This window comes from Ylistrum balloti, unplaced genomic scaffold (genome assembly GCF_031769215.1).
Source record: "Ylistrum balloti isolate Yb309-2 unplaced genomic scaffold, AGI_CSIRO_Ybal_v1 Utg369972, whole genome shotgun sequence".
Lineage (NCBI taxonomy): Eukaryota > Metazoa > Mollusca > Bivalvia > Pectinida > Pectinidae > Ylistrum > Ylistrum balloti.
This window is the reverse complement of record NW_026782064.1, coordinates 1,729,553-1,744,504: the sequence shown is the minus strand read 5'-3', so window position 1 is coordinate 1,744,504 and position 14,952 is coordinate 1,729,553. Positions and strand designations below refer to the sequence as shown.

At 34.1% G+C, this 14,952-nt stretch overlaps 1 protein-coding gene across 1 annotated transcript; it reads right to left on the bottom strand.

Annotated features, from left to right (window-relative positions):
* Positions 1–433: 433 nt before the first annotated feature.
* LOC132547656 (uncharacterized) lies at positions 434–6,395 on the bottom strand. Its single transcript, XM_060211442.1, has 3 exons — positions 6,164–6,395; positions 2,622–2,771; positions 434–816 (listed from the first exon to the last, which is right to left on the bottom strand). Exons 1-3 carry the CDS (start codon positions 6,393–6,395, stop codon positions 434–436), a joined length of 765 nt encoding a protein of 254 aa, XP_060067425.1.
* Between the last annotated feature and the right edge of the window lie 8,557 nt (positions 6,396–14,952).

Genomic DNA, 14,952 nt, shown 5'->3' with positions numbered 1-14,952 from the left:
TAAGGACAATAAGTTTGTACCAGGATCGATTCGCTTACATAAAATGAGAGTTGATCAATCAATCAATTCGAGGATTTCATACCACAGGTTTGTGTTTACAAGATGAAAATTTTGCATAAGATTGTCATTTTTTTTTCAGGAATTCAAACCACTGTGACCATGTACAATGTGTGGAAATGACAAAAAGTACAACTTGAACACAACACAAATTGATCTTCAACTACATTAGAGTATTTACAAAATGGACGGTTTGGAGTTCTTAACATGAAAATATATCTAGCTTACAACACGTACAACACAACGTGAATCATGTTAAACAAGACAAAATGAATCGATTCATATTGATAATTAGTAATAAATCATTAACTGTTACTGTGACACTCTTTTCTGAGATTAAATATCACACTAGTTACTCATTCGATTGGCACATCCATCAGGAGTTTTTCTTTGGCTTCTTTTTCTTAGAACTTGATTTTGCGAGTTTGTGAAGTTCTGATGTTAATTCCTGTTCCTCGACAGTTTTTCGAGCACGCCGAACAGATTTAGTAGCCGCGGGATTTCCAATCCAGTGAAGGTCTTCCAAGGATGACACAGCAGACGAAGAAGACGTATCAGAGCTATCCCGATTCTCGCGACTGCTTGTATTTCTTCTTTCAGGAGACAGAGATCCTGACGCGGGCCGATACAGATTCCGTCGCGCCATTAAACTTTTGGCCATATTTGGTGCTTCGCGTAACTTGCCCGTCTTCGTGTTCATCTCAAGGTCTTCGAATTCGTGTGACATTCGACGGCCTCTTCTATTGGCATGGACCATACCTTGAATGAAATAAATCTATACATTTATTCCGACATAGGTTACTAGTTTACATGTTAACATAAAAAAATTACCGTGACAAAAGTTGGAAATTTTACTTCTGCAACAAAACGAAAAAAAATATATATATATTATATGAACATATCGTAAACCTTACATTCTTTTCTCTAAATAAAAGACTAATTTATCTGTCACTTAGAGTAAGATTCACGATATGGTACTCAAGTTGAGCCTTAAAACCATTACATCAATATACATGATCGTTCCTAATGCGTTGTAATGGTCAGTATGGAAATAGGCTTCATATCATACGGGTTTTACCTTGTCGAAATACCCGTACATAGCGTTACTTCTTAAAATAATAATAGAATAATATTCCTTTGATATATAATAGAATGATTTCTACAAAACATGATGGAAACTGTCGAACCTGCAGGTACAACATTTCTTTTATGTGAACTTTTGATTTTTCCACACTGTACACCAACATATCAAATTCTACACTAAAGGAACGCATTCGTTCTGTGGTTCTGAGCTTTCTCCTCCATCCTCCAATACGGCGGTATAAATATATGGTTGTGAACTATACTGAAGCGTATTTCGTAAAAACGTCCAAATCAAAGAATTAATATACGGAGGAGGGAATCACAAAAAAGATCGAGTTTATTTCTTTGTTTGAAATGAAACTAGACGTATTTTATGCTCGTTAGTTTGCCTATTGGTTCCGTTGTTTACATTTGGGAATGTGACATTTCTTACATGGCAGGTGTTGTCGATGAAGCAGAAAACGCCAACTCATCCGGAACACCTGACTATTCCTCTCCTTGTTTTAGGTGTCTCCGTGTAAATCTTTCTTTTGTTAATATTTTACCCTAGTTTTATGGAATTTGAGTCTGAATTATGATTTTGTTGCCATGTTGGTATTTTCATGTTTTATTTATTTAAATGGCCACCACTTTTCATTTTAAAAGTCATAATTTTGCTAAATTATTCCTTTTACAAAAACCATCCATGAAACAATTCATTAAGTTATGGTCAATACGGTTATAACTTAAAGATCAAAACACCAGCCACGTTGAATCCCTAGCTTTAGAGAAGGACATAAATATTGATATAGAAAGAGAAGAGGTTTGGGGTACAACGTTAAGTATGTGATAAGCTGAATTTATCACTAGGAAAACAAACACTGACTCAAGTAGGGAAGAGATACACCTTTAAATTGCCAGTGCCTTATTGTTGTGAAGGGACGTCATCAGACCCGTAAACACTTGGAATTTTACCACGATATGCCTAACTCTATGGGAGTGCTATATCTATCTAATCTATATCAACGACCTATCTGTGCCACATACTGTGCCCACCCTGATCTTTTAAGCAGGTGTTTTATCCCTTAGCCGTTTGGTAACCCAGCACACTTTTAAACGATTTGATCAAATGTGTTCATATAAACTTAATCTGAAACCAACGTCCATGTACCAGTATACAGTGTTGTCTGTCCTTATTTAGTGGTAAAAATGGGTCGGACACACGATAATATTACAATACACATCTTGTAGTATTAGACTGAGGTGAAAGGTTATCTATTATGATATATCTAGTTCACAAAAACAAAAGCCAGTGAGTTAAGAAAGTGACTCAAAATACAAATTCGAGGAATTTTATACAAACTTTAACAAGAAAGAATGAAAATTATTTGTATAGGTTACACGTAACTGATTTGACATATTTCGCATTCCAAGAAGAGTCTTTTAAACATTAAATCATCATTTCACAGTAAAATCCTCTGATATAGTGTTTTAATACTTGCCAGCCTGAGTTAGACTCGAGCCGGATCTACCGAGACGTGGTGACCCTCGAGGGCTCTCTGATAATGTTACCGGCCATGGTTCGGTCGGTATATGACGTAGTTCTTCTTCCTCCTCCTCGATATAGGTACTGTTCCCCTTCTTTACCTTTTCTGACAAAAGAAATGATTTTATCCACTTACTTCAAGTTGAGGACAATTATATATTAAATATATGTCTTTTAAAATTATATGTCATCTCATGTGTATGATGCAGTTTAATTCATTATTTGGTTCTACTCTAATTCTAAATTTTGTATCTTTTGGTGTATGTAATCTTTGAGATTAAAGGCAGACACTGGATCAGGTCAGAAATCACTTAATGGGTTTCTTTTTTTAATTTATTTTGGGGTTTGAGCACCTCCCAATATTGTTTTTGAGATTAATTTCAGCCAATATTGATTTTCCTCAGTCGTCACGTAGATTCCACAAATTAGGCTCTGGAAGGACAAAATAGCTGTGTGGTGTAGTTTTACAACTTTGTATCGACAGTATCTAATACTGAATCGGTATTCATATGTGGTTTTAGGTTCTGGTATGTACTATCTATAAAACAAACAAATATAAAATGTGGTAAATAACAAATGGTACATAAAATAAATAATCTCATCTAAAATGAATTTTCTACGGGAACGAGAATATGTAAATTAACTTATTCATGAATTTTCAGAGGGAAGGAGTGGTTAATGAATTATCATCGAGAATGATGGTTATCATAAAGGTATCAGTTTCTTTAAAGGAGCTCACGTAATGATACTTGAGCTAGGTTTTTCTTCGGGATACTACAAATAGTTTATCTTTTCACCGCGTCCGAGCCTGATGATTTCAACTACAATTTAACTGAGGTGTAACACAAAATATTGTTAAATATGACAAAGTCGATTTTTCTTTAAAAATCTATTAAAGAGAATGATCATCTGAAGGCATACATTTCTAAACTGTCTCCTATAGCAACGTATACGGATGTCGATAAAACCAATAAGTTTAGTGAATACAAAAACAAGAAATGTAAACCTGTAAAAGTGTTAAAAACAACTAAAAGTCAATTCACCATCGGTTTTGGTTTTTACAACAATCATAGTTATTTTATAAATCGAGATTATTACTCGACCTAACATAAGTCAGTGTAATCGTCTGGAACATTACGGTATTAACTTATAACTAAATGTTTGATTTACCAACACCCTGTTACATAACATTGTAACATTGTGATAGATGTAATGAAGTTAATGCTGTGAAATAGCCAAGTCAGGCAGCCCTGATAAGGTGGTGTTATTGTATCGCTGTTGGGTAAACATTTCAATACCGATTCTTCATGTTTGCAATTCTTGCTTCAACAGGTCTACGTGAAATATTACACTAATAAGATAATTTCTCAACAACTTTGTCGTGAAATACCTTTGATATTCGACTGCATTGATGTCGTGCGTTAAACATGTAACAATCTTCAAAACATGCCTCTATTTATCACTTATTTCCGCATTTATTGCTTCACTTAACTTATTTTATTAATTAAAGGGTTGTTGAATTCGCTCAGACAACTTTATTGTGAAATTCGGTGCCTATTCACAGGAGTATGTTATTATACTACATGTACTTGTAAGTTTCCTGTTTTGTCGCAAAAAAATGTTTCCAAAAAGGATTTTGAAAATATGTAATGAATAATTTGAAATGTGTTCATGTTAGTGTATCCCGTTTAATTGCAGGATGTTGCTGTGATTTAAAGTACCACTAAAGCCATATACTACAGAGACTATCGGGCAGGAAAACGAAAGATTTGTTCAGTGAAAATTATAGATTCATTTCAAAAACTAGCAAATGCAACAAGAGATCACATAACACGGTCAGATGTATAATGGAACAATTTAGTTTCAAGCATAGTTGTGTAGATAAGTTTATTGCTTGTCGGATATAGTATAACTCTAGTGTTCTGTTTTCTTGTACATGAACCCATCGGTCCTGAAGTGCTCACACGAACAAAATTACAGCAAAGTCTGCATTTTAAAAAATACGCATCTCTCTGTGATTTTACTGTAATTATTTAGCATTACTTATGTTACTCCCAGAGTTGATGTGCATTTACATAACATGTTATCAGCTGATAATCAATTCTAGTTCAATAGATAACTTAAAGGTTTGTGTAACGTCCTAAAACATGCATAAATTACAATATGAATATACAATATCTGTTTGCCTAATAGGTAGAAGTAATATTTCCATACATTTCCTCTCTGTAAGTTTAAACATACCCTACATGTGTACCTGCATGATGTGTGTTGACAGCGTGAACACATGTGACACAGTCAGTAGACATGGAAGGTGATTGCATTACGAATCTTGTTTTCACTGATGTCAGCGATTTATAGAAGATTTACATAATAGTAAAAGATTATAGATATAAAATATCTAACGTAGAGGTGGGAAGGGAGGCAAAAAGTAAGAAATTGTAAACCAAAAGTAAATTTACTGTTCGCAAAACATGTCAAAATGACGTTACCCGGAAGAAATCTGATTATACCTGTTTAGGAAGAAACATGTTCCCTCCTCAAGTGTTTGCATTTTAACGTCAATAGCTCCTAGTCTTATTCACAAACACGATATAATGAATGACAAACAAGCTAAGGAGGACCAGAAGTGTAGTGATGTACTTATTAACTGAAATGATTGACCTTAGTTATAGCTATGCTTATTACCTTGTCAATATGTGATATCAGAAAGGTTGAGTGCTAAACACAAATATTTCCTATTTTCGATAGCAGTGCTCATATGGATGATTACGTAATACTAGGTAATTGGGAGAGAGTGTTGTAACCTTGTATAATACCCTGACAAAGAAGACATGCAGACCATAATTTATATGCTTAGAAGAACATAGGTAAATCTGCCAGACAAATGAAATGGAACTAATGTAAATTCGATTACAATGATAACATTCACACTAAAGAAATATTTTTTATGTTTCTCTTGAATCATATATACAGCAAGAACCAAGGATGAGTTTCTCGCCACGAAATATAGTATAATTTATGTATTGCATTAAATGACAAAATGGAAATATTTAATTCTTATACGTGGATACAACGAAGTCGTAGTATACCATAACATCTGTTTATTTACAGTAAAATGCAACTTCATAATGTTAATTATATCTGCCATTAGGCATAAGTACAAAATATCTATAAGGAAATATGGTGACTTATTATGATAATGCAAGATTATATAGCAAGTTCCGATAAAAAGAAATAAAAAAAAACTACACTTAAAAGTGGATTAAGTTACATTTACAAGGAAACCAAAACAAGAGCCGTTTTGCTGGTGTGACATGGTAACAAATTCCTGATAATGGACTTTTTATTTACAATCACTTCACTTCAGAATGTATGGATATTTTGTTGTTAACAACGTACACCACGTAAAATAAAGGACAACAACAAAACCTCATACCCAGTGAATACGAATATTTTTCAATGGTACAGTACTCATTATTCTCCACTGAATGTTCTTACCTCTCATATTGTGTACAATACTGTTCTTCATCTTGTCGATCTGCATGTGCCTCAGCTGTTCTCGTAATTGTTTCTCCTCCCTTCCGAGATTTGCTGCTGCCATCTTTCTCTCAGTTTCTATCCCCATCGTCTTCTTCTGAAGAGAGTTCCTACGTGCGGAGTTCTTTACCCGGCAGCCACTGTAGCTCTTGCTGCTTTCCCTGATGTATCGGTCCACATCCCCCTCCTTCATCGCCTGTTGTTTTTCCTATCGAGGTTGCAGGACAAGACACGAAATTGTAATCTAGATTACAAAACTTTTGCACAACCTTTCACCTATGGTATTGTTTCCAGCTCAAATAGTATATCTCAAATAGTTTTCTTAGTCATCCAAGTAACATTGCAAATTTTCATTCAAAAAGGGTTCACAGTAAATTCTGTAATGCTACATAAAACCGACGGAATTATCAGTATGCATTCGCTAATCCATTAGAAGATAAATAGACTGTATGCAATAGGTTTTGTTTTTCTATTCCTTGGCTTTATGAATCCCCAACGCTGTACATGAAGATGAGTTTTGTCCGTGTTATCTGTCTGCCGTGTCTACATTGTCCTTCCGGCCTGGCATTAATGTACTATCTGTGTTACGCGAGAGTCAATATATGATCATCAGTCACTGGCTATCTGGACGACTGCCGATCGACTGTGTCGTCGGTAGGTACACAGGTAAACACACCTTTACCTATATTTGCGTTCGATATATGTAAAATCAATGGGTTAATTGTGACGGAAACCTTTATCGTTAAGCAAATAATTTATGTGAAATTTACAATGTAATGGCTTTGGTATTACCTTGTTTGATAACGGACATAGCTTGTAGCATGAAAATGCAGATACTACCTGTTAAGACCCAACATCCGTCCTTTCAAGAATTGTTTTAGTTGACAGACTTTGCACTTGAACTTGTTTTCTCCTGTTTAATTTATACCGATGGAATGATCCTCACAAATTCCGCTACTCCCTTGTACGTAAATTGCATTATGCTCAACGCACGTGTGGTGTTTACAGAACCAATTAAAACGGGACCAATTTTTGTGACGTTGTACAAAATATTGACTCAGAACAAACAATCTGCAGGCGGCCTCCTCGTACTAGTACGTCCACCTTTACTTTCACCACGCGTTGGAACCTTCTTATAGATTCGCCCCTGTCAAACTGTCTCCAAATATCTTTTAATCAAAACAACACGCAGACTTTTGTAAAATTTTGACAGAAAACGTATACTATAATCAAAGGTGATTTTAATCACTTTGCGGTAAACAGGTTTGAAGACATTTAACTGACTCAACAGGTCTCTTGGCTCTCAACTAAGAAAAGGTTCTTTATACCTAATTTCAGTCTTCGGTTCATTAAAGTGGAAGCCAAGGTCGATTTTCATTTTTGATGTTTCAAAATTTATGCCTTAATACACCAACTTTTTTGTCTTTTTTTTTTAATTTTAAAGGCTTATGGTTAAGTGAAAAGCATATGGTTTAGTAGCGATAACATATAAGAAACGAATGGCAGGGGAATTAAGGTGGAAGTATGTTTACATAAGACTTGTGAAAACGGTAGGATCAATTCTTGACTTCATTATGTATTTTCTGTTATTTAAGTTAAACAAAAGGTTTAAAGCACACTCTATCTGATATTTCAAGTATCAAGAAATCAAACTTAATCAAAATAAACAAACATGTTGATGTACTTCATAATTACGTCAAAAGTCTCTCGAGGAGTGACATCATGTAAATGTATTCAGAGCTAACTACTGCGACAAAACATCAGCGGTTGATTTTTCGTGCCCGTACCACAAGTACTTCGCACAGCAGGGGCAGGCAAAACATGACGTTATTGAATTGTTGTGTCGCTCTAAAAACGTCAGACTAACTAATAAGGACACCAAACTCTGATTGTACATGTTTAACATATATCATTTTTAGATATGCACTCTCGTTTACTTCTCAAGCATGACCAAGAAAATAAAGTAAACTTCAATAGAAAAATACATTTTGTAATTGTTCAAAAATAATACAGAACAAATTGACATTTCAAAGGTGCATTAAAGTATTGGTACACCAATTATACCCAGTCCGTAGCTATCGTAAAACTGTAAGAAAGTTTAGAAACCAGGTGGGTGTTTTCTGAAATGCATTATCAATGTCCTACACATAAATACAGTGGTAGATATATATTTAGGATCACATACAGATACAATCACTATATACAATTACGGAATTTCCGTTCTGGTCGATAGTTTACGGAGTGCAAAATGTGATCAATTGTTAAATGCGAAATAATTCTGAGTATTGTGCTGATTAGTGTTGAAGTACTCATTCGATTTCCGTGACGTATGATGTTGTTTTACCAAATAACAGCTGCCAATACTTTTCTTCAATGCTCGTGACTGACTTGATAATTAGCTCAAACTAATTATGTAATTATCGATATCCGGACATTACCTCTGTACCTGCAAACTCATTGTGTGTCTAAACTACATCGATTTACAATTTGCTATTGTGTTGTCGGAAGTGTCAATAAGTTCAAACGATGTTGATGCCATACATTACGATAAACTGTTTTAAATCGAATCACTTGTGTTTGTTTTATCTTCTGGTATTATCTAACTTCAAATCATCTATGTTAAAACACTTATCCCGTATCACATCGTTCAATTTTGCTGGCAATAATTAGTTTCACTAAGCATTGTATATATCATCACCATCAAGGTGATCAAAACAGTTTGAACACATCTACAGGTTTTAAGGTAAAATACTCCAGTCATGGTAGGACTATGAACTTCCTAAAACCGTACATTGTTATATAGTATGCCATGTACATTCTTTCTTCTCAGATGACAACGATGAATGTCGATGCTTGTCTGTAAGTGAAAAGGACGTCGGATTCAAAATTATAGCACAATATATAGAGGTGTACTAAATATGTGATCGAGGCTGGATAGAAAGTGATTACCTAAATGTATAATATTCTGTAACTTTCAGATAAATACTGACTGTCTTTAGTAGCGAAAGAAATAAAATCTTACACAAATTGTCATTCTTTATACAACACAACACCGTTAAAGTGTCAATCCTTTTGCCTTTTCACGAATTGTAAGATATCTGCAGCAATTTATCAGTATAAGTTAGTCCAGTTTTTAACCCAACGTTTGATTTTGTCATCATCTTGTTTACAAATTAGTGTATCGAGATGACAACTAAAAAATTCTACAGATCTGTAAGATGTACTGACCTACCCACTGTGGTTTGAAACATAACTTATTCTGGGGCTGGTGTCACATACGTTAGTGATAATATAAACATCAAATGCTCACAGATAATCAAATATTCGATCAATTGATGTTCCTGTATACTAGAGCTGTAATCAACTCCTAAGAAGGTCGATATATTGCCTGGTGTAACCTAAGAAAATGTCACAATATAAAGAAATGGTAAGCAGATTCAGCATGGTCGATAGAGGGATGAATGATAAATAGAAAACGTGGTGAGTACAACTCAGAGAATGAAAGTCGACATCCTTATTGCACATCAGATTTAATTACCTGAATTCTTAGTAACTGTACTTATATCCTTGTCTTTTGATTACAACCATGATTCCTTTTTAGTCTTGCTCATATTCCTCCACCCACAATCCATCTACTCCACATTTATCACGTGACATCACACGGAAGAAAAACAATAAACTATGTATCAATTGATACTGTCCTATTAAATTACCAGGTTAGATATCATTATTTATCATGTACATGACAACTTAACAATTTATAGATATTCCAGGAAACACCATGTAGAATATGAAACGTTTACGCCATTGTCGTATGAATGTATATCCATCATTTTATCAATTTTATCAACTTTTAATCCGGATATAACACCTTCCATACTGTTTCCAATGGCATGTGTTGTTTCGGTCGAAATTATCTTTCATTTCTTGTCTGCCTTTGATTTTTGTTTCCGCTTTCAAGGTATTCGGTCTGTCATCCTCGAAATCCGAGAGGTTACGAACACTCACGATCTCTGTCACCCCTGGAGTTTTGGAATTTCGAGGATGGGTTTGTTAACTTAGAAAGTAAATTGCCAGAATTTACTGACAATTGATATAAACAATGCAAAGAATAGATATTACCTGGTTTCATGACCTGATAATGCAAGTCTTGGTCAATGCAAGCAAGTAATATCACGATCTCCAAATAATTCTTGTCACGTAAGATGTATTATAAAAGTAGGCCTAAAAATATGGTATATTCAACTCGTGAAATGAGCAATCTACTTTTTGAACCAAAAAGGTCTAAGTAAAACAAATATATCCCTACTACAAAGACAGATTTTGGACATTCTACTTACCGTTAAGGTAGTTATGTTCAAGGTGTTCTATTTCGAGTATACACTGAAAATAAAATAAGTATATGAAATTGCAATCACTTTCACGGTTTCCAGACAGTATATTCAGACAAGGTCAAGTGTCTTTCCTGTGTTTTATCTCAACTGTGTTAACTAAGTATTGATCATCAGAACATATATATTTGTTTTATTAAACAGTACATAGATAGAAAGTAGACACGGTATACTGGCAGGTTTTAATAACACCATACCGGTGATTTTTGTTTGACACAAGTAATTTTATTGACTGATTTTTACTCGCCCGTTGAGAGACAGAAATAGTTACAAGGTCAGAGTCTTAAAATATAGCACGGGTAAAGAAAGACAATATGGTCAAAACAGCGATTTCCTTAAAATATTCTTGTTCATTGTGCGATATGACATTGGGTACGTTGGATTTTCGTTTGCATGCCTTGTGGTTCCGTTGTTGTATATCATGTTCTCATTTTGGGAACGTGACATTACTTTCTTGGATTGACCAAAATTGACTTTGCGGATGCAGCTTGAATCAGCAGAAGTTACCCATTTGAGATGTGTGTATTTTTCGTGGTAATCGTATAAATCTCTTGCTATAACTTCATTGAAAATGAATTAAAGATTCTGTGACAAGTCTGTATTTTCTTTGTTGGTTTAACATCCATTTATATCTAGTAGAGAAAAAGGAAAGCTGAATTGTGAGGCTTTAATACACATAACCTTCTGGGTCGCATTAACATAAATGTGACGTTGTATGTTATTGTCTAGTAAGGCTTGTCGTCACCATATGTTGTTCTCACGACAGTGTATCGTTTTGATTTTGACACGTGCATAACGTAGGCAGACTATTCAACACTCACCCCATTTATCTTAGTGTTGATAAAAATATCCACAGAAAATATTACAATGTTTTTCTTATAAAATTATTTAAACTTAATATCAATAATTGTTATTGATGTATAAAAATCTCTGTCTGTCATATTTAATTGAAAATAATAGAAGCACTTCCTGATATTAATAATTAGGCGTTCACCTGTATCAACGCCAGATACGTGTACTTCGCATCTGTTTACAGTGGCCTGTACGAAGGCGGGTGACACCTGTTGTTATTCAGTCTGTTGTCGCGAACAAAGTCTGACACTGACCGATTTGTTTAATGAAATAATTTTGACTATAAACAAAAAATACATCTATTACGACTTATACTGAACGTTTAAATTTATTCGAATAGTGACACAGTTTAGAATATACACACGTGCTTTACGTTGTACTTATATTATCAGACACATGAAAATTACGAAATTATTGAATTATGGAGTTGTTGCCCCTCCCCAGTTTGGATTTTGACCTTTCTTTCGGTTACTTTGGATTTTCCGCAATCGCCTTCTCGGCTTCGAAATTTAGGCCCTTAGCATCACTGACGAGTCCTAGAAAGACGAAATAGCTGTATGATATAACATTACTGACGAGTCCTAGAAAGACGAAATAGCTGTATGATATAACATTACTGACGAGTCCTAGAAAGACGAAAGAGATAATACATTGTTTGGCTCTTCTGTATATAACTGTAAAGTTGTATCAAAGTGTGCTCTTGACTTTTGTGTTTGTTGTAGTGTTCCAGATGTTCCAATTTTTGTATGAATTTGTTGGAGATGTCGCAAATACAGCGTACCTAATTTGACCCATTGGTACTAGCAATGAATGATTAGCATGGTCTGACATTTAAACATACAACATTAATGTTTACTTTTGGGCTCATATGCATGAACCGTCAATGTTTACAGACGATACATATTTCAAACTTTTGAGCTTTCTGTGGTAAGATTGGGAAATTTGACTACCATAATTGTAAATATATGTGTCAGCATGCATTATATTTTAACAGTATCATTTGTGATAAAATTGTAGCAAAGATATAACTAATGATGAAATAAAGAAGTGAATGAATCATGGTAAGGTACCTTTCGCTCTCTCACGAGAAAAAAATAGAACAACCTCCAATAACAAAAATGTAAAGTTTTCTTCCGTACAGTATGATATAAATGATTTGATTGAAGAAACCTTAGAATCCTCAGAATCATAAAAATCAAGCGGGCACCGCGGACTGCATACTGTGAAGGGTATTCCTTCAACATTGTGATTGTTAATATTACTTTACAAATTCAATAACAAAACAAGACGTACCTTATCAAAATTATAAAAAAAAATCATATAAGTATGTAAAGTAATTGTATTGTCAATAAAAATAATTGTTAAGTATCTACCCTTCTGGAAATAATGCAATATTTCCTTCAGATTTATCTTTCGTCGAAAAAAATTGTTTACATAGTGAATATATACAACGTAGTCTCAATAGATTGAGAGCAAAAACGATATGTCATAGAAATATCTATAAATGTTTTAGACACAATAGATTACTGGAAGCTGACACCGTATGACACACGTCCGTACACCCCTTGGGGTTATACCAAAGCTCTAGCGTACAGATGTTACACCCACGGTCGCTCATCACATTATATATAAACTGACCTGTCCCCTGTATCATCAACAGAACTGGACATAAATTCGTACGGACTCGATATAGTGTATAACGTCACCAACAAGTCAGTATGTAAGTACATACATCTCTCTGTATGTGTAGCATTATATTAATTTTAATATAGCAATATAAAAGTGAATAGAATTAGTTATACTGAGAAAACAAAACTAACCCTGATTTATTATTTCCGTAGTACTGACCTGACGATTACCTATATTTATATACATCACAATTAAGAGCCTAAAAGGTACGAACAAAAAGATATTTTGTTTTAATCACAAGATTGCCATGTTACTCAGTGAATAACACCAGTTTAATACAGTCTATTATGATTTCACTTTAAATAACCAAATGTCACACATTCAACATTTCATATAGTTATAGTCACTAATTCAATCGTGGTTTGGGAGTTCCTGTGTGTCTATATGAATAACAATGGAATCTATAGAATAAATGATATATTTCCCAAAGTTCACATACTTTCTCGTCAAGCTTTATCACTTGCTTATCAAAAAATATTCATTTCAGCAATACTTTCAGTTGTATAAAAACATGTTAGTCATTTGTGATGACTTCATACTCGAGATTTATTTTTCTTTCTTTTCCCACTACCATTTCATTTTCTTAAAAATGGAGATGAGAAGCAACATACAAGACGTTGACTAATAGAACTTTCAACCGTTATTTATAAATAGGATTTTTGTGATATCGCATGGCATCTTTTACAAAGATTTCTACTGTTTCATGTTAATACAGATATGATAAACAACTTAAAAGGCATAGGCTGGTAAAAATATATACATAGTTCATTACAAATGCCGTAATTTGCGTAGCTACTGTTCACTCATATTGTATGAAAAGACATTGTCAAATACAAAATGATGCTAATAATCCATGTTGTTCGGCGTTCCATTTTGACTAGCGTCACGTTGTACGAAAAAATATTTTATCCTATCATATCAATGTTCCCATTGTTTGTATAGGGGTATCATGAACAGGGTGTAACTTAGTTCAGGTTATCACGTTCCATTGAATGTTTCTTTGTTATCTCTTTCTTCTTTCTCTTTATTTGTCATTACTAAGATCTTAAATCTACAGTGTCACCAATCGTCTTTGTTTTGTTAAAAATATGGGTGGTTCTTTTAACTTGAAAAATTACAATAACTTATTCCACTCCCAACAAATCGTGGCACTCAGAACTCGTCACTGGGAAGGTTACTGAACCCTAGGTAGATTTCTCAATTTGTGAAATACCATGCAAATAAAGAAAGAGAGAGAGCGAGGGTGTATTGATTTCTTACAATTCTTGAATACTGTGTTCTTTAAGCTCGACTGATATAAATAGAAAAAAATTCACAAATCTAATGAAATCTTGTCTCGTTGGTTATGCTAGGATGTAAACTTCTGGTATTTGATAATGAAATAAACAGCTACGTCAACAATTACAAGCTGTTTTACATTACAGATAACTCAACGGTGATCGTATCAAGGAACAGCCAAAAAATGAAGTGTACATTTGTTTGTATTTGTTTATTGATGGTCGCAGTAACATTGGCTCTCCGGCGAAAGGTCGAAGGGGGTAGGTAATATATTGGTGCTATTTTCTATTTTTAGAATTCTTGACATTTAAATTCATAATGTATGTGTTCGGTATAGACAAACAAATAGGATGTAATGTTCATGGATTCAAAGCTACATTAAAATTACACAAATGGTGCTTTTTGACGCGATTCCGTTTGAACATGAGAACGGTTACGAGTCATGAATGTAATATAAGGGAGATAATCCAAATAAGATGAAGGAAAGGGAATGCCTTCTTAAATCAGACGTTTATGTTGTACTCTTGACACTTAATATTC